The sequence below is a fragment of the Eptatretus burgeri genome, chromosome 13 (genome assembly GCF_056783735.1).
Source record: "Eptatretus burgeri isolate ZD-2024b chromosome 13, Ebu_testis_v1, whole genome shotgun sequence".
Classification (NCBI taxonomy): domain Eukaryota; kingdom Metazoa; phylum Chordata; class Myxini; order Myxiniformes; family Myxinidae; genus Eptatretus; species Eptatretus burgeri.
Window position 1 is genome coordinate 12089556 of NC_140973.1, and position 20992 is coordinate 12110547.

A 20992-nucleotide genomic window follows, 5' to 3' on the forward strand; every position below is an offset into this window, starting at 1 on the left:
TTGCAGTGAACAGCAATCTTCAATTCTTTCCACAGATTCTCAATGTGATTCAAGTTTGGGCTTTGGCTGAACCACTCAAGGACTTTCACATTATTGTTCTGAAGCCATTCCAGTGTTGCTTTGGCTGTATGCTTGGGGTCATTGTCCTGTTGGAACCTAAATCTTCACCGCAGTCTAATGTCTTTTGCACTCTGAAGCAGGTTATCCTCAAGGATTTGCCTGTATTTGACTCCATTCATTGTTCCCTCTATCCTTTACAAGTCTCCCAGTCCCTGCCACTGAAAAGCATCCCCATAGTATGATGCTGCCACCACCATGTTTCAAGGTCAGGATGGTGTTAGATGGGTGATGAGCTGTGCTCAGTTTCTGCCAGACATCGTGCTTTGCATTCAGGACAAAGCGTTCAATTTTGTCTCCTCAAATGACAGCTTCTTTTGCCTCATGCTCTCAGTCTTTCATGAGTATTTTTGCAAACTCCAAGCACACTGTCATGTTCGTTTTTCTCAGGAGAGGCTTCCGTCTGGCCACTCTCCAATAAAGCCGAGATTTGAGAAGTACTGCAGAGACTGTTGTCCTTCCAGCAGGTTCTCCCATTTCAGCCAAGGAACTCTCTAGTTCTCTCAAAGGTCATTTGGTTCTTGGTCACCTCCCTGACCAAGGTTCTTCTTGTCCAGTTCTTCAGTTTGGTCAGACGGCCAGCTCAAGGAGGAGTCGGGTTAGTTCCATATTCTTTCCATTTCCTAACGATGGAGCTCACTGTGCTCTTAGGAACTTTCAACACTTGAGAAATTGTTTTATACCCATCTCCAGATCAATGCCTTCTCACAATTCTATCTCGGAGTTCTACGGATAGTTCATTGGACTTCATGGTAGTTTCTGCTCTGCCATGCACTGTAAACTGTGGGACCTTATATAGAAAGGTGTATTTCTTTCTAAATCACGTTCAATCAATTGATTTGGTCACAGGTAGACCCCAATCAAGTTGTAGAAATCTCAAGGATGATCCAAGGAAATTGGATGCACCTGAGATCAATTTGAAGTGTCATCGCAACGGGGATTGAATACTTATTGATGCAAAACATTTCAGCTTTAGAATTTTCATGAATTTGTAAAAATTCTAAAAACATGTTTTCACTTCACGTCATTATGGGGTATTTTGTGTAGATCAGTGACAAAAAATTTAAATTTAATTCCTTTTAAATTCAAGTTGAAACACAAGAAGATGTGAAAAAGTCAAGGGGTATGAATACGTTCTGAAGGCACTGTATCATTTTATTTTTCTTTCACCACAAAAGCAACATTTCTCTGGGAAGTTAATGAAATGCTGCATCATAACTCCAAGCTCAATGCACCAAGTAGCAACCTCCAAGTTAAGTCCACCATCATTCTTGGTATTGATTAGAGATCGAGTGAATCCCAACATCGAAGAACAGGCAAAGGAAGTGGACGAATCTCACGCCAGGGAGTAGCTTTCTGGGTTGCAAGAGCTATATAAAGGAGTGAATGGGTAACTAGCAGGTATATATCAGTAGGGTAAGAATACTGATTCTGGCTCACTTTTCCCCATGTAAATGAATGGGGGATTTTCAGCGATTTATATTTTTTTTCCCTAAAAATAAACCCCCCTTTTTATCCCAAGGTATATTTATTTGTCTCCCCTTTTAACTTGGAGGTTGAACCTCATTGAATTGAACAGCTCACTCATTGAACCTATAAAGATTTGTTCATTCTCAAATTCCTTCAATAGTTTAATTTTCTTTGCACAATAATCCCCATCTAAAATATTGACAAACAAAACATTTGAATCTTTATATTTTTGAAGATACCCCTTTTGTGCCATTACGAAATGATAAACTTCTCTTAATGCTCTCATCTGGCCACCTCCTGAGCCACATATCATTTTGAGATTATAGTAAATTGTTTTTCATTGTTCAATTGATAACCATCAAAGTTTTCAGTCCATTCAAGGATATTCATTTTTTTCTTTACATCCTCTAACTTACTAGTTTTTAAATTAATTCGCTTATTTGTTTTATTTACCTTTGTTTTAGTTATTTTTTCAATAAGACTTATTTGATATTTTTCACATTCATTATGTTTTCCATTTATATACCAAGACTGAGATTTTCTCCACTCTTTAGTTTGATTAATACTTGGTTTAACCATTTATATATTGTGAAAAACGCGGCGGTAGCCCTTAAAAAACCCTAACCCATCTTCCCATCGTTAAAACATAATCTATTTTATACACTCTATCATACAATATCCATATGGAACACAATCTATTCCATTATCTAAAATAAATCTCTTATCATCAAAGGCTCCTAATGCCTTTTTATTTACTTCTTCACTATATATGTTATGTTTATAACTTCTTATTGTATTCATTTTCCTATATTCTTCTTTCTTATTCATCAAACAATTATAATAATTTCTAAAAGTTATTGATTTCTTTATTACATATTTCTTTATTCCCTTTAACCTCTTATCAATCTGTTCACCATACTTATAAGCATATGCCTTTGCTCTCAATCCAATAAACTCACTCATTACTTTTCCACCCAACTCATCCTTAAACTTACCAATAACCTTTTCATTCTTTTTGGAAAATAACTCACTCTTCTTGCTGAAATTACTTGTATCATATACTCCAATATTTTTCTTCATATCTTCATAAACATCATCAGTTTTTATATCTAGGATAAAACTATCAGTATCCATATACAACAATGAAACATTTTCACCATACTCTTTCTTTAAGTCATTATACAAATAATCATACATCAATATCTTTGATAAATCAAGAACTGCTGTTCCAATATAAATTGGTTTATCCATTACAATACTTTCCTTTTTCATATGAATTGCAGAAAAGTTCTCTGAAAAAACCTCTTCTCTCTCAAAACTTGGTTTATTTATCAATCTCGAAGCTTCTTTCCAAGATGTTGCGAATCTAATGTTTTGTCTGTTTCTAACATTTTCCATAGTCTTTCCAAATACAGCATTATTCATTAATTTATAAAAGTCCCCTTCAAATTTTACTTTTGTATTTGCTCTCATATCTGTATTGAATTGAATATACTTTTTCACCCAAGGACTTTGTTTAAATTTTAAAACTCTATGAATTTTAGCTACTCTCAATCCTTCTCTCAAAAACTGTTTTAAGCTTCTCTGATGCAAAACATATCCCTCTTTATCATAGAATGTTGTTAATAACTTTTCTGTTGATTTACCTTTAATATTAAAACTTTTATGATAATCACTTAACCATTCTTTCTTTGGAGTTTCTTTCTCACATGCAAAAGGAAGATCTTTATGCTTATTATGAAGATCACTCGGGTACCTCAAATCAACTTCAAAATAATAACCTTCTTCTTCGTCATTCAATTCCTCTTGAGAAGAAATAACAATATTCATCAAAGCCTTTTCATAATCCTTTTCTTCCACCCACTCTAATTTACCATAAGGTAGAGATTGAGACATTGCCCATCCATACAAATTATTAGCATCAAAATACATCAAATAATTACTATCTTTTTCACTATCATAATTTGGGAGATATTTATTATTTGCTTTAGCATATCTTTTTGAACATACTTGTGATATTCCACCTCTCTTGGACTTCTCAATCATCAAAAGCATATCAACATCACTGATTAAATCTATATCTTGTTTTGTCATTTTCAACATTGCACTCCAAGCTAAACCAGGAGCTGTGAAATAGTGGGCAGGGTCTAATCCATAACAATTTTTATTATGACAGAGTGTTCTAAAAGCCTCAAACACATCAGCTAACAATAAAACATCTGTTTTTAGATATAAATCATGATATTCTCCAAGGTTCTTTATCTTAAATATTTTCCATATTTCTTGTGCGTGTTTATATTCCTTATCACTTATCTCTTCTTCATAAAGGTTATTATAGAAACTTTCTTTTGAAGGAAGTTGTGTTTCTTTAAATCTCATAAATGAATCCATATAATCATAAGGATAAATTCCCTTACTTGTAAGAATTTTCTCTTTACTTTGAATTTCATTCCTTGTTTGAATTTCCTCTCTCGTAAGAATTCCTTCTTTAATCAGAATTTCATCTTTAATCTGAATTTCCTCTTTAGTTCGAATTTTCTTTATAATTAGAATTTCATCTTCAGTTAGAATTTCCTCTTTACTTTGAATTCTCTCTTTAATCTGAATTTCCTCTTTAGTGAGAATTTCCTCTTTTGGAAAGAATGAATTAAGATTTGGAAAAGAGTCCGTGGAGCTTAGATTTGATGCGAGGTAGGCTAGTGGTGTTCCCATAAACTTGTAAGAATCTAAAAACCTAATACGAGTTATAGGTTTTGTGAATATCATTTTTGAAAATGAAATATACTTTTGACTTGTGTTTGTTATAGCAGAAATATTCCCTGGTGTTTTTGAAAGTTCATTTATAAATAGATGTGTATCATAGTTGGCGCTGTTGTGAAGAAAGACTGGAATAAAAGAAGGTAATTTATAATTAAGATTACAACAGGAATGAGCGGGACCTCTATATTTACCAGTAAGATGACAATGGTCTCTAACTTTAGACTCCTTAATTTCCCCCTCACAAATATGACAGATATTGTTCATTCTAAATTCTAATTTTTCTTCTTTGGTTAATTTCATCGGTTCATTTGTTTCTTTCATTAATTTAGTGAGTCTTATACAATCCTTTTCTAATCGTTTTACAAACTCTTGTGAAGCATTTTTTCCACGATAATGTTCAAGTTTGTTATACTTTTCTCCAACAGATGATTTGATATAATAACAGAAACCACAAGGAATATGTTTTTGATATTTATTTGTATATGGTTCTTTTGGATTAGGAGAAGCAGTATTTATCTTTTTAAGGATACATTCAAAATCAGCGTATATCACAAATGGGTGCATGATAGATTTATTATAATCTTCAAAATAAATCTTTTCACCAGGTTTAGGCATTGTAATTACAGCTGATTTATGATTACTACAATATTTTGAATGTTGTTCTAATCGTTCTTTTGTATGAAATGAATTAAGACATCGCTTACAAGGATATATTTTGTTTGCTGTTCTGAATACCTGAGAAGAGATTAATCTTGATAAATTATTGATGTATGTGTAATGTGAATTCTTTCCAACACTAAAATATAAAAGGTCAATGTGTGTTTCTTCATTTTTATAGTTGTTTGAAATTTTTAATATTTGAACTTTGTTTGTATCCGTTAATCCATATACATTAATAGAAAGATTATTCTTTTTCTCAAATTTAGGAATATCTGTTAATGGCATTGGGAATTTAAAATCTTTAATGTCCAAGGTATTCTCATATTTCATATATTGTTTTACTCTTTCTGAATTACATTTTGGTGGATGTAAGTGAGCAAGAACAGACCAGAGAAAACATTTATTATCATTGTTCTTAATATTAACAACTGCCTTCTTTAGTTTTATTTCTTTTGGTAATTCAATATAAGAAGAAGCTTTAAGAGGGTTTGATTTTAGAATGTGTATATCTAAAAAGATGATTTTTTAATATTGAATCCACTTCCTACCACTGTATTATCAACATCCTCCTCTTGTCTTGATAGTTCTTCATAAACCCCACTATTCAAAAAATCTTGAAATGATGTTATAAAATGAAGATCTGTTCTCATATAAGGAGTTTGTTCTTCATCTTGTCTTTTCATATTCATTTTCACTCCCATATAAAACTTTAAAGTTTTTATTTCTTTTAATGTCTTTTTAATAAATTTTTTAACATCGGGTTTCACTATTTCAATTGATTCAGCTATTGATGATGGACCGGGTTCTCCAAATTGAAAAATCCTTATTTTTATATGCCCTTTAAATGCCTCATCAGTGTTTTTAATATAATAGTCTCCCTTTACTTTAAACTCATTTTTCTTGTGTTTTTGTGATTGAAGATGTTGATTATAACTACTCTTCAAAACATCCTTTGAACAGATATCACAATGTTTTCTTTCCAACTCAAGAGGAGATATTTGATGAAATAGATTAAATGTGTGTTTGTTGGTTCGGAGGTGTTTTCTATAATGTTTATATTCGTGATTACAAACATCGCAGTACGTTGTATTCACCATATTTATAGAATAAAACTTTGCTTAAACTAAAATTTTCTTGATGAAAATTTCGTTTAATTTATAGGTGAATCTGTGCTTAAAAACATTTTATCCTCCAACTTTTTCACTTAATAAATACAATGTTTCAAGACACAAAAGACAAGTTTCAATCAATCTCTTCATCTGTTAAAGATACTGAGAAATATGTCAAGGATGTAAAATTGAACAAAGATAAATATAACAACTATTGGATAAAAACTATTATGGTAAATAATATGAGTTCTTCAATTTCCTTCAGTGGAAGGGCTTTTAGTATACCTGGTAGAACATCAATTAAAGTATCTCTAACAAAAGTTTCTCCTCTCCTTCTAGTAATATATTCAAAACTAGAAAAAGCAATGAAACAAGAAAAAGTATCAAAGAACAAAAACCTTATGGATGAAGCTTTAGAAAGAAAAGATAAGACCATCTGTAATATGCAAGGAGAAATTTGTATTTTTTTCAACAACCCTAAAGATGTAAATCTTGATGAAATAAAGGATGTTAATATATCAGGTGAAATGACATTTCGTTCAATAGTAGTTAACGATAATTTTAAAATTACCTTTAATATAAAAAATGTTGTCGTTGAATCTGATAATGAAAAAAAGTATATCGATATCGATGGTAATATACAACTGAAAGTATAGATGAATTTCAGTTTAAGTAAAGTTTTACTTTATAAATATGCTAGACTTTCCTGATTCTCCATATGACAAATTTGAGAATTGTCCTGCGTGTGAAAGACGGGGATTAAACACAGAGTCAAAAGCCTATAAACAATGTATATTCTGTGATTATCTTCTAATTAATGATAATAAAAAATATAAAAAGGAAAATAATTCTTTTAGATTTACACCAAAAATGAATTACTTTACAAGATTGATTAGAGAAATGAATGTAAAGTATGAGGATGATAACACACCTTTCCTTACAAGGGAAGAAACTGAACGTATAAGAGAAATGTTCAAAGGATTGTTGTTGTATATTATTCATGGATGTAATTTTCAGGGAAATATCAACACAAGATATTGTATAAATAAAATAATGGATTATCTTGAAATTAAACCTGAACTTAGGATAAAATATAGAGTTTCTAAAAAAGCCAATAATAAATTAAATAACCTGTTTTTCAAATATATAAATGAATGATTTTTTACCTATTTGGGAAAATAAGATAAAATTTAACAACCATAAAAATCTCCTAAATTCATTAAGATGTCTCATAGTTGGTTCAAGTGGATGTGGAAAAACCTGCTTACTTTTAAAAATGCTCCTCACTCCCAACTTTTTAGATTATGATAATTTAATAATTTTCACAAAGTCGAGTTTTCAACCAGAGTATCAACTACTCTCACAAGGTTTTAATGCTGGTCTTCAAAAAGAAGATATAATAGGTTTATTTAAACGTCAAAAAAACCTAAATGATTATAACATTGAAGATATAATTCAACTATTTTGTGATACACAGAGATGTAAAAGAAATCAAATCTTATAACTTGTATTCTTAGTGATAATACGGATGATATACCGTCTCCCCAAGATTTGGATAAATCAAAAAAGAACCTCGTTATCTTTGATGATTGTGTTAATGAGAGAAACCAAACGGTAATGGACAGCTACTACACAAGAGGGAGACATTCTTCTTGTAATTGTATTTATCTTAGTCAATCGTACTTTCAACTTCCTCGTCGTTCCATCAGAAACAATGCTAATACTTTTATTTTATTCAAGTTAAATTCAATAGATATCAATAATTTTTGGAGAGATAATTGTTCTACATTATGTAGTAAAAAGAAATTTGAGGATTATATGAAGCACACGACTGAAAAATATAAATATATTGTTGTGAAACAAGATGAGATATTAAGGGATATATTTTTTTGTTTTATAAACAATTACATATATAAATGACAACTATTATTATAAATCTTGTGGGTAAATCTGCTTCTGGAAAAAACTTTCATAAATCAAGGTTCTTGTGTAGTACAAATGAGAATATTGTAAATTTACTTAAAAAACACCCCGTGATACGCATTGTATCAACAACAACTAGAGCAATAAGACCTGGAGAAGTAAAAGGTGAAGATTATCACTATATTTCAGTGGAGGAACATATGCGATTGAGGAATGAAGGACAAATATTTGAGGAGGTTTCTCTTGGTACAACAAAATATTCACATTGTAAGAGTGAGTTAAAGAAACTAAAATCTGGTGGTGTTGGGATATTAGAAACTAATCCAGAAGGAACGAGACAAATTATTAAATATCTGAGCGGAGTGAAGATTTTATCATTCGGTTTTGATGTTGATGAAGAAACTCAACACAAACGTATGAAAAGCAGAGATGCAAGGATTAGTGAAGAAGAAATTACAACTCGCATTAATGTTAATAAAGAATTTGATGAAATATTTAAAGAAAAGGATTTATTTGAACACATCTACTTGAATGATGAAGAAAAGGAAAATTTCCCTGTTGATCTTTACAATTCATTAAATGATATTTTACAATAAATAAATGGATACAAAAGAAAGAGCAAGAAGATTTAAGGAACATCAAGAGTTGGTTTCAAAAGTTGTAAAACAACAGGAAGACATAAAGAAGAAACGCAGACAGAAACTAACGGGCGAAGAAGCATTTGAAAAAAAACAAGAGAAATTTTTTAAACCACTTTTAAAAACTTCCCAAGAAAAAATGAAAGATGTTTCCACAGTTCCCACAGTAGAATATACTCCTAGAAAGCTTCAAATGTTAAAAGGTTTCAGTCAAATGACGGAGGAAGAATTAGAGCATTTAGGAGAATTAGAATATGATGATGAAGGTTTATTTCAACAACTGAAAGAGATTAATCAACCCCCTGATTATATTGTGAATGCTGTTCAAAACAATGAATATTCAGCGGATTCAAAAACCAAAGCAGGACTCATTCCAACAGAACAACCAGCAATATTTCATCTTGTTCAAGAAAAGGTATTGATATTTAATGATGAATTAAGGTTCTTAAGTTCTGCTCAACCCCTGTTAAACTAACTCCGAGATTAATGTTTCTTCTCACAAAAGATGGAAGACAAGGTTCAACTGTGAGGGATGAATCAAAGTATATTGATAAACCATTGGATATGGAAAATAATGATGATAGAGTATATATTGATTTGCTGAACACTCTAAATTATAAGGTTATTCTTTCTGGTAAAAGTAGGAAGAATGAGAAGGAGAAACACATTATTCAGGCTTTAAGTATCCTTGGTTCAGGTATTAGTTTTCTTCCAAATGACCCATCGCAATTAGTTAATAGACTGTTATTGTTGTTCGGCAGTAAGAAGGCTGGAAATAACAATTGTTTTAATGAAGCATCAGCCATTTTAGACCAGTTGATGAACATGAAAATAATTAATAAATCTCAATATAAAGACATTTTATCTCATATTAAATAAGATGAGAAGCACAATCCTGAGTTTTGATTTCACAACAAGCGACCACACATCTTCATTCCCATACCCACTACAACTTGACACAACAAAAGAATATGAAGCATCTTTATTGTCCATGGAGACTTATAATACCTTATTTAATATAACCGAGAAAAATGACAAGTTTAGTTATAATCCGGGAAGTGGATACAAAACGATAACAGTCTCACCCGGAGCATACGAGATTTCTCAAATATCTTCCGAAATTGCTCGTCTTATGAAAGAACAGGGTGATGAACCAAAAAATATTGTTATAAACATTCAAAAACATACTTCAAAATCAACGATTAAAGTTAAAAATAACTACAAGGTTGATTTCACAATTGATAATTCATTTAGAGAGTTATTAGGTTTCTCCTCAAAAAAGATTGAAACTAATGGGACGTTTTACAGTGATAATGTCATTCAAATATCCTCAGGAATAAATTCGGTGTTAATTCACTGTGATTTGATTGATGGTGCTTATAATGATGGATTAAAAACAAATACAATATTTTCATTCAGCGCATACTCAACCCCAATTGGTTATAAATTCAATATGGAGCCTAAAAATTTGGTTTATCTACCTGTGTCAGGAAAAACCATACACAGAGTAAATTTTAGGATAACCGACCAAGATAATCGTGTGATCTCTTTTAATGGAGAAGTTATATCCATCAGAATTCACCTACGTGAAGTTTTTCAATAAATAAATACGATGGTTATTGTGAGGAAGCACGAGTTGGGAAAATATAAAATAATTACAGGGGATGGGATGTTCCTTTCCCCGTACTACAAGGGTGAAGGTATGTATCTTGGTCGAGGATACTATAAACCTAAGAGACAAAGGGGTGTTGGACATCAATTTCGAGGAGATGGGATAATTGATACTCTCATGGGTATTGGTTCAACTATTCTTAAACATAAAGACCTAATTGGTTCAACTGCTTCTGCTGTGGGAAATGTAGCAGGTGCTGTAAAGAGTATAAAAGATGCTCAGAAAGAATCTCATAAATTACAAGCAATAAAAGAAATTAAGAAAGGTAAAACTCAGTTGTCCCCCCAAGAACGACAGAAAATAATTCAAATACTTGGATCAGGGTTTCAAAAGTTTTAACATCTTTTTTCCTAAATAAATACAAGTATGGAAGCAATTGATAGTATCTATGATTTGGATGATACTATTATTATCTCAAACTCCACTAAAAAAGAAGATTACTTCAAGGTAAATGCAATAACTAGAACAGACTGGAATACAAATGGTACAAAAAGTTTTGAAATAAATAATCAACAAACCTATTTGAATCTCTCCGAAAGTTTCTTGTTGTGTAAATTTAAATTCACTAAGGCTGGGAATAACACAAACGCTACACTTGTAAATGATTTCTTCTGGAAAATGTTTGATAGTGTGCGATTGTATATTGGAACACAAGAAGTTGAAGCGGTTGATTATGTCTCTGCTGTATCTGAAATGATGAAATTTACACTCTATACATTCAGTGATAGAATGGGAAAGGGGTCTGTCGAAGGTTTTATTCCTGATATGTCAACGGGAACAAACACAGACCCTGGATATATTCAAAGGAAAGGAATGTATAATGATGATACAAAAGCAGAAAATAGTTTTACTGTGGCAGTTCCTCTTAAAGGTATATTTGGATTTTGTGATTATGATAAAGTTCTGTATGGTCTTAAAATTAGATTTCAACTACAAAGGAATGATAATGAAAATAGATTGCTTTTTGGTGTTGGTAATGCTTTTGGTGATCAGAATAAATTTGTAATTGAGGAGATGAGTTGGTATATCAGTGAATATACTCCTAATCTTAAAACAGAAGAGATGTTGAATCGAAGACTTAACTCAAAGAAACCACTCAGTGTATCATACCTCAAAAGAAGATGTCAACACGTTAAACTCAATCAAACTACTTACACGTGGAATTTGGGTGTTCTGGAAGGAAAGCCACGATATCTGTGGATGATTTTTAAAAAGCCAGATGGTGATACTGCGACTGATAAGAATAATGCATTGAGTGATAATGCTAAGGTGAAACAACTTCGCGTTTCTCTAGATGGAACATTTTATCCACGAGATAGATTGGAAATTAATTGGGAAAAAAATGATTTTGCTGAAGCATACAAGTCTTACCAAAAGGTGTGTGAAAGTAATGGAAATAAAGAACCTATTTTGGATATGACAGCATTTAAAAGTTTGTATACAATCTATACGTTTGACCTGAGCGCTCAAAAAGAAACTATAAAGTCTAATCGAGTGGATACTTCCCTATACATTGAAAGAGGAGAGAGTGAAGAAGTTGATACATATTGTTTGCTTTTGGAAGAAACAGAATTGCAGATTAATACAGATAATGGTGTGATGATTAGTCTCACATAATTTTTTGTTAAATAAATGAGTGGCAAAGTACCAACTGGGGTATATGTTAATCAAATCAATCTTCATAAACTATCATCTTGTGTTCAAAATCAAAAGCCTTGTACGATTAACGTTAATACAATTCAGAGAAAAGGAGCAGTAAGAATTGATGTTTTGCTCACAAGAGAACAGGTTAAAATCTTGAATGACACTGGCTCACTTAAAATTAAAATGACAAAACCAATGTTGAAAAAATATTCAATAAGAGAGACGAGTGGAGGATTTCTCCCATTTCTAATTCCTTTATTTGCTGGTTTAAGTGCGGTTGGAGCATTGACGGGTGGTATTTCAACAGCGGTCAAAACTGCCAACGAAAGGAAGGCTCAACTCCAGGCTCAAAAAGAATTGGAAAGACATAACAAAGAGTTGGAGAAACAAATTAGTGGAAGTGGTGTAATTGTAGATTTTGCTGAAAAACTTGAAGGTCTGCCTGATAAAGCGAGATTGTTAGTTGGAGATATGCTTTCTTCTATAGCACAAGCAGGTGTAAAATTAACGAAAAGAGGTAATGGATTATATCTTTCTAATAAATAAATGAGCATTGATGAGTGGTTGAAAGAATTTGGAAAGAATACAACATCAAATTTACAACTTGCCAAATATTGTAAGAAATTAAAAATTCATAATGTGGTTATTTGTATGAGAGATGAATTAACAAATGTGTCGAAACATACAAAGAATATTATTATGAACTTAGAAGATAATGATGGGAACGGTTCTCATTGGGTTTGTATTTTTAATAGTCAAGACAAATATTATTTTGATAGTTTTGGTCTTCCACCACCTGTTGAAGTCATAAAATTCTTACAGAATGGTGTTTATCAAACATTTCAAGTCCAAGAATTAAATTCCAAGTGTTGTGGTCAATTATGTCTATATGTGTTATTTCAACTCAACAAAAATAAAAAATTTTATGATATTATTTTTAATCTAATATAAATGACTTATGTTGGTAAAGATGGTTCTATCTTTGGTGTATCTCAAGAACTGGATATTGATTTATCAAATTATTACACAAAGGCACAGGCTGAACGACATAAATATAATATAAACAAAAATATTAACATGAAAAATGCTTATAAATTAAAAAATTATCCAAGCCCGACTGACGCGAATGACTTGGTGAGATTAAGCGATTTATCACAATATATATATATATACTTAAATAAAACGGCTGTGTATTCTAAAGATACAGAAGTGTTGATATTATCTCCAGGTCATACAGAATTCACAGTTCGAATTAAAATAAATTTTTACAAAGAAGGGCGTATCGTTTGTATGAGAATAGAACAATGGGGGTATGATATGAATGATTTAGGGTATAATTGGTCATTTAAAATTAACCTCGAAGACCTGGAACAATTAAATCAGTCTCGTAAGGAAGAATATTATCCACTTGGTATCGAGAATGAGTTTTGTGGAGCCACGATTAGTAAACAACAAATAAAAGAATTTAATAAGGGTAAATATAATAATGGTTTTGCCCTTGTTTATCTCATGAAAACAGAAAAAACAGGATTATATATAATAAGTAAGGAAATACAAAATGATTTAACTATGGGAAGATGGGGAGGTGTTTCGTGCCATAATATTATTCTAACATATATTTCTAATACATAAATGACAGCAAGAAGGCTTCAAGAAAATTATCATTTCTGTGTTCAAGCATACCTTCAAGAAAAGGGTATTCGGTATTTTAATAAATATGTTCTACAACATAAGAATGAGGTATTTTCAATAAAAGATTGGCATTATGCTGATGTTGATAAACCGACAACTTTAGATTTAATTAGAATGTTAAATAATGAAAAAATTATAAGGTTAAGAAAAGGTAAGGCTCTTTTAGAAATTCAAAAGAAATTTTATTGGTTTCCTGTTGTAAAAAAATTATTTTGGATACAGGAATAACAAGAAATCCTGATGAATATATGTATAATATTCTATGGGGTGTAAACGATTCAAGGATAGTAAGGGATGAGGAAGGAGTTGAAGAAGAGAGGGAAGAGGAGGAAAAGGAGAAGGAGGAGAGAGAGAAGGAGGAAAGAGAGAATAGAGAGAGGGAGAAGAAAGAGAAGGAGGAAAGAGAGAATAGAGAGAGGGAGGAAAGAGAGAAGAGAGAGAGGGAGGAAAGAGAGAGAATGAATAAATATCAAAATATGGAAACCAGTGAGATTCAAAAAAGAATAGAGGTATTAAAGAAAATAACTTATCTCACCAGGGAGGAATACAAAGAATTAACAAGTCTATTTGCAATACTTTCAACAAAACTATTAGCATCGTCAAGCTATTCATTTTAATTCAAGTTTTTTCTTAAATAAATGGAGGAGAGAGTGAAGGCATTTCTAAGGATTCTTTATGTTTTAAAAATTAAGATTCAAATGTGCATGTTGGAAACTAAAAAGGTTTTTGCACTCTGCAGAAATTTTTCTCATAAATAAATGAGTTATTGTCTCAAATGTAAAAAGAAAACTAATCCTAAAAATATTTCATATATTAAAAGTAAAAATAACAGGGTTATACAAAAAGGTATATGTTCGGTGTGTGGTTCAAAAAAATCAATTTATCTCCAAACACAAACTCGGAGGAGATATACAAAAGTTTTTATCAGGAAGTAAATTTACAACTACTGGAATACCAGGGGAATTACATCTTCCAGGGTATTCTTTCTGTGGTCCAGGCACAAACTTGGATAAAAGATTAGATGAGGCAGACAATCCTAAATCCTGGAGTAAACCAATCAATAGAGTTGATGAAGTGTGCATGAGACACGATATTGATTATGGGAATACCACAACGTTGGAAGAAAAGCATGAAGCCGATAGAGAAATGTTATATAATTTGTCTCTGATACAAAATCCAACCTTGAGAGAAAAAGTTGATAGGTTCATCGTGAAGAAGATGATTAGTGCTAAATTGAAACTTGGACTTGGAAATTCAAAAAACTTATAGGCTCTAATGATGCCATTAAGACTGAAGAGCAATTAGCTGATGAATTACATAAACCAATATTCACAAAGTTTCAGAGAAGGAAAGTTTATTCCAAGGAAGTTGATTATATCTGGTCTGCTGATTTGATTGAACTCAATAATGATAAGGGGTACAAGTATGCTTTAACCGTTATTGATTTGAGGAGTAGATATGCGTGGGTTGTCCCTTTAAAAAACAAAACAGGTAATACTCTTATGTTAGCCTTTCAACAGATATTTAATAAAAGTAAGAGAAAACCCAAGAAATTGTGGACTGATGAGGGTAGAGAGTTTTATAACAAGACATTTATGAATTTTCTAAAAAATAACAGTATTACATTATACAGTACCTTTAATGAAGGGAAGGCAGTTGTTGTTGAACGTTTTAATCGTACCTTAAAAGAGAGACTATATAAAAAATTCACACAACTCGGTTCACAACAATGGTCATCTTTTATTCAGGATATTGTGGATAAGTATAATGACACGATTCACACGTCAACGAATATGAAGCCATCAGAAACATTTACAAAATTAAAATATGAAAAAGAGATTAATGTCAGAAAACCTAAGTTCAAAGTTGGTGATATCGTAAGAATATATAGGTGGAAATCTCATTTTGAAAAGGGTTTTACTGAACGATGGACGAAAGAACTTTTTAAAATTGTTGATGTAATAGATACAGTTCCTTGGACTTATAAAATATATGATTTGGAAGGGGAAGAGATTTTAGGTTCATTTTATTCACAGGAATTACAAAAGACAAAACTAAGCAGATAATACACCTTTGTGGACACTGGAGGGACAAGTCCGAGGTGTATTACAGTATATAATGTGTGTCAAGGGGGACGTTCTTAGATCTGTGAACCCCAAACACAGAATCCTCAACTGAATAGTCAAGGCTTAACTTTTGTTTGTGTGTGTGTGTGCAATGGGAGCAATAGGTTGGCGCTTCACTCCCTCCTACTATACACCGTTGTGGACACTCGAGGGCCAAGTCCGAGGTGTATAACAGTATATAATGTGTGTCAAGGGGTGGACGTTCTTACATCTGTGAACCCCAAACACAGAATCCTCAACTGAATAGTCAAGGCTTAACTTTTGTTTGTTGATGTGTATGTGTGTGTGTGTCCCAACCCTCACATTCAAAATCTCAACCCCAACCCTCACATTCAAAATCTCAACCCCAACTCAATCCTCGCCCAACACAATGTCTTTTTCAAAATGAGATTTCCACCTATATATATATATATATTTTTACGTTTTTTTTCTTCTTCCAATTCTGTCTTTTAAGGCTTTCAGGTTTGATGACGTAAAAAGGGGGAGTAAGCCTGCACTTTCTTCCCAGAACTTTCTTGATCTTGCTCCCATCAAGCACCATCCGACAAAGAACTACATCGATAGGTTTAGATCCCAAAGAGTGATAGCAACTCCAAAAGTCTCCAAAATATAAATAAATAAAATAATAATAATAATAAATAAATAAATAAATAAATAAATAAAAGCCCCCAAAAAAGTTTCAAGTGTCCAACATAAACCCAACTTTCCAAGTCTTCAAGGTATAACCACATTCCCGTTGAGTTTCCAAGATATGTATCACATTGTGAGTTATCAATCCAGAACCCACATTTCAAGTATTCAAAGTAAAACCAACTTACAAAGTCTCTTAAGGATAACTCATTTACTGATTTTTTCAAAATTTGTGAGTCTCCAAGGTAGGACCCATATTTAGAACCATCTTGGCAGAACCCTTTTCCTGAGTCTCCAAGGTAGTTATTTAAACCATCAAGGCAGAACTCATTTACTGATTTTTTCAAAATTTGTGAGTCTCCAAGGTAGACCCCATATTTAGAACCATCTTGGCAGAACCCTTTTCCTGAGTCTCCAAGGTAGTTATTTAAACCATCAAGGCAGAACTCATTTACTGATTTTTTCAAAATTTGTGAGTCTCCAAGGTAGGCCCCATATTTAGAACCATCTTGGCAGAACCCTTTTCCTGAGTCTCCAAGGTAGTTATTTAAACCATCAAGGCAGAACTCATTTACTGATTTTTTCAAAATTTGTGAGTCTCCAAGGTAGGCCCCATATTTAGAACCATCTTGGCAGAACCCTTTTCCTGAGTCTCCAAGGTAGTTATTTAAACCATCAAGGCAGAACTCATTTACTGATTTTTTCAAAATTTGTGTCTCCAAGGTAGACCCCATATTTAGAACCATCTTGGCAGAACCCTTTTCCTGAGTCTCCAAGGTAGTTATTTAAACCATCAAGGCAGAACTCATTTACTGATTTTTTCAAAATTTGTGAGTCTCCAAGGTAGACCCCATATTTAGAACCATCTTGGCAGAACCCTTTTCCTGAGTCTCCAAGGTAGTTATTTAAACCATCAAGGCAGAACTCATTTACTGATTTTTTCAAAATTTGTGAGTCTCCAAGGTAGGCCCCATATTTAGAACCATCTTGGCAGAACCCTTTTCCTGAGTCTCCAAGGTAGTTATTTAAACCATCAAGGCAGAACTCATTTACTGATTTTTTCAAAATTTGTGAGTCTCCAAGGTAGGCCCCATATTTAGAACCATCTTGGCAGAACCCTTTTCCTGAGTCTCCAAGGTAGTTATTTAAACCATCAAGGCAGAACTCATTTCTTGATTTTTTCAAAATTTGTGAGTCTCCAAGGTAAAACTTGTATTCTGGCTCATCAAGGTATAACTTGTTCAGTGGGTATTGTCTTGATAACTCACAATGAGTACTATTGCTGTAAAACTCTTTTTCAGGATTTTGCTGGTCTCCAAGGTATAACTCTTTGGTTGGGTCATCAAGGACGAACTCGTTCTGTGGGTCTTGGTCGCTCATAAGGTCTTCAACCAAGCCAACAATTTCGCCCCAAGTTGTAGCAAAAGCAGTATTTTCATTTCGTATTTCAGACACAATTTCCTGTGAGAGAAAATAATAATGTATTAATTAAGTTATTTAATTATTAAATGAGTATGCTTAAATCAAAGTTTGAAAATAGGAAAATAAAAAATCTTACCTCAATAGATAAGAGGTTTGAATCCAGTTCATCAACTTGAAGGTTTAGTTCCATACAAGACAGAGAGTTCCAAGGAACACCAAAGTCATCCCACTCAAGGTCTTGGTCGCTCATAAGGTCTTCAACCAAGCCAACAATTTCTCCCCAAGTTGTAGCAAAAGCAGTATTTTCATTTCGTATTTCAGACACAATTTCCTGTGAGAGAAAATAATAATGTATTAATTAAGTTATTTAATTATTAAATGAGTATGCTTCAATCAAAGTTTGAAAATAGGAAAATAAAAAATCTTACCTCAATAGATAAGAGGTTTGAATCCAGTTCATCAACTTGAAGGTTTAGTTCCATAGAAGACAGAGAGTTCGAGACAAGCACACAGAACACCATTGCCAGCAAGAACAAATGTTTAAAATGGAGCCTGGGTTTGAAGCTTTTATAGAGAAAGACTGGTGGGTGTGGTTTCCTTTGGAAATTCCCTGGGCAAGCCTAGGCAAGCCTTCATTGGGAAATTTTTCAAAACCATAACATCCTGTAATTTTCTAGTGATTTCTTTGTGAGTCAGAGATGAACTGGAAATGATGTAAGAGTGGGCGGGGCTTAGCAAAAGTAGGCGGAGCTTAGGAAAAGTGGGCGTGGCTTAGAAAATACCTTATGAAAAGTGGGCGGAGCTTAGCAAAAGTGGGCGGAGCTTAGCAACAGTGGGCGGGGCTTAAAGAAAAGTGGGCGGGGCTTAACAAAAAATAACCTGTGGCTCAGGAGGTGGTCAGATAAGAGCATTAAGAGAAGTTTATCATTTCGTAATGGCACAAAAGGGGTATCTTCAAAAATATAAAGATTCAAATGTTTTGTTTGTCAATATTTTAGATGGGGATTATTGTGCAAAGAAAATTAAACTATTGAAGGAATTTGAGAATGAACAAATCTTTATAGGTTCAATGAGTGAGCTGTTCAATTCAATGAGGTTCAACCTCCAAGTTAAAAGGGGAGACAAATAAATATACCTTGGGATAAAAAGGGGGGTTTATTTTTAGGGAAAAAAAATATAAATCGCTGAAAATCCCCCATTCATTTACATGGGGAAAAGTGAGCCAGAATCAGTATTCTTACCCTACTTATATCCTTCCTTGATAGCCCACAGGACATTTCAGCTGTGCCAGGGCCTCACCTATGTTTTTTTACAAGGGGTGGCTCATTGTCAGCTGGCAGGATGGCAGGTACATCATTGTCCGGTCAGGCCATGTCAGATCTGTAACTTGCGATAGTTACCATGTAAACCTGCACTCACCTGTTTCATGGATGGGTTGTCGGCGACTAAACCGTCTCCCCCACCAAGTTTCCTGATGAAGTGGGTGTATGGATATGGACACCCAGTCGGATTAAAAACAAAACCTGTCAAGGGGCAGAGGAGCTCCTTGGGCACCAGACAAGGATGGCCATTGGCTCACAACTGCATCTGTGAACGTCCTCCTTCTGTTGGGTTACCTTTTTCTAGGAGGTTGGTGTCAGCATCTGCACTGCAACCACCAAAGAAGACTTCATTCTGCAAAAAACCCCAAAACGCAAAGAAAACTGAAAACACACTCTGTGGAAGCAGATACTGTGTAGCTGCCCTTCGCAGGGCACCTCACTGGATGACGGGATGAGGCAAAGTCTTTTGAACCCTCATTTTTTGATGATAGGAGGAAAAGCACAGGGTAACCTTCTGAGGTCGGATTGCGGTGGTGTGTCGGGTTGGTGCTGAGGTGTCGTCCACCAGGCAGCAGTCTCCTCAGGTTAACCTGAGGCGGTCCATTTGGGTGGGTGTCTGGAATGTCCTATCCCGAAGAGAGGATGATCACCTATCTCTGCTATCATCTGAGCTTCAGTGTTTGAACATCGGTATTGCAGCACTGTCTGAGGACTCTCATGATAAGTGAGGTAACACCAGTCAATGAGTGAATTATGAGACTGAGGATTCATCACTCCTTGGGTGTCGTTTCCCTGGTTTCTTTATGTGCTCCAACTTAGGTGAGTGATCTCACCGTGAAGGACGCATTCTATGCTGCGCTCGAGTCTTTGGTTGATCTCTGCCCCAGGCGAGATACTCTTCCAGTCTTGGGGGATTTCAATGCATCGACTGGCACTGACAAGGATGGTTATTGAGACGTGTGTTGGTTCCCATTGGTCTTGAACTGTGAACCAGAATAGCACTAAATTCCTTGACTTTGCAAGAAGACACGGACTTAGGGTGACGGGTACATGATTTCAGTGCCCACAGGCTCATCACTGTTCTAGGTATTCCAATGCTAGTTGTGTGGCAAAAGAGATTGACCATGTGCTCGTTGATGGGTGCTGGAGGATGATTCAGAACTGCAGGGTTGAACCGAGTGCTCAGTTCCTCAATACCGACCACAGGCTTGTTGTAGAAACTCTGGAGTCGCAGCTTACATCTGTTAGAATGGTACCCTCTGAGCCTCGGCTGGATGTTGGTAAATTCAAGGATGACAAGGTCGCTGAAGAATTTGCAAACATTATGAGTGGGGATTTGTGGGGTCTGGGAGTTTTTGGGAATCCTGAAGAGTTGTGGAGTGCCTTCAAGACTATCATCCTTCATGTTGCTGGTGGATGTCTTGGAACTCACCATAGGGCTAAGAAGAACTTTTTCTCCCAACAAACACTGGATACCATTGACACGAGTCACAGGGCCAGGCTTAATGGCAGAGCTGAGCTGTTCAAGGAGTTGAGGCACAAAAATGTTTTCGCGCTGAGGGTGGACAAGGAGGCCTATGTACGACGAATCTGTGAAGTGGAAAGTATCACCCATGGTAAAGTAATTCTCATCCTGCTTCCAGAGGAATTTGTGCATGGCGTTCATCCAAGCCCGTCTCTCGATGTACTGCAATTTGAGAGGAGGGTGGTGAGCTTTTCAGAGAGGACTCCAAAGTAAAGGCTCACTAGGCCAGTTACTTTGAGCAGCTGTACCAGCTTGACCCACCAGCTGTTGAGTTGAATGTCA

At 34.0% G+C, this 20992-nt stretch overlaps 1 protein-coding gene and 1 long non-coding RNA gene across 3 annotated transcripts in view; one reads left to right on the top strand and one right to left on the bottom strand.

Annotated features, from left to right (window-relative positions):
- The window catches only part of LOC147013855 (uncharacterized), a 263399-nt gene that overhangs the window by 73484 nt on the left and 168923 nt on the right, over positions 1–20992 (top strand). The window lies entirely within an intron of this gene.
- LOC147013856 (uncharacterized) lies at positions 15570–18652 on the bottom strand. The gene is made up of 3 exons (XM_085851146.1): positions 18292–18652; positions 18000–18194; positions 15570–17902 (listed from the first exon to the last, which is right to left on the bottom strand). Exons 1-3 carry the CDS (start codon positions 18382–18384, stop codon positions 17129–17131), a joined length of 1062 nt encoding a protein of 353 aa, XP_085707272.1. The 5' UTR covers positions 18385–18652; the 3' UTR covers positions 15570–17128.

What these genes read in the sequence shown, in the direction of transcription:
- LOC147013856 (XM_085851146.1), bottom strand. Translation starts at nt 18,384, where the DNA reads ATGGTGTTCTGTGTGCTTGTCTCGAACTCTCTGTCTTCTATGGAACTA. An exon ending in CAAACCTCTTATCTATTGAG is followed by an intron (nt 18,195 to 18,291) that starts GTAAGATTTTTT and finishes TTTCTCTCACAG; the next exon opens with GAAATTGTGTCTGAAATACG. An exon ending in CAAACCTCTTATCTATTGAG is followed by an intron (nt 17,903 to 17,999) that starts GTAAGATTTTTT and finishes TTTCTCTCACAG; the next exon opens with GAAATTGTGTCTGAAATACG.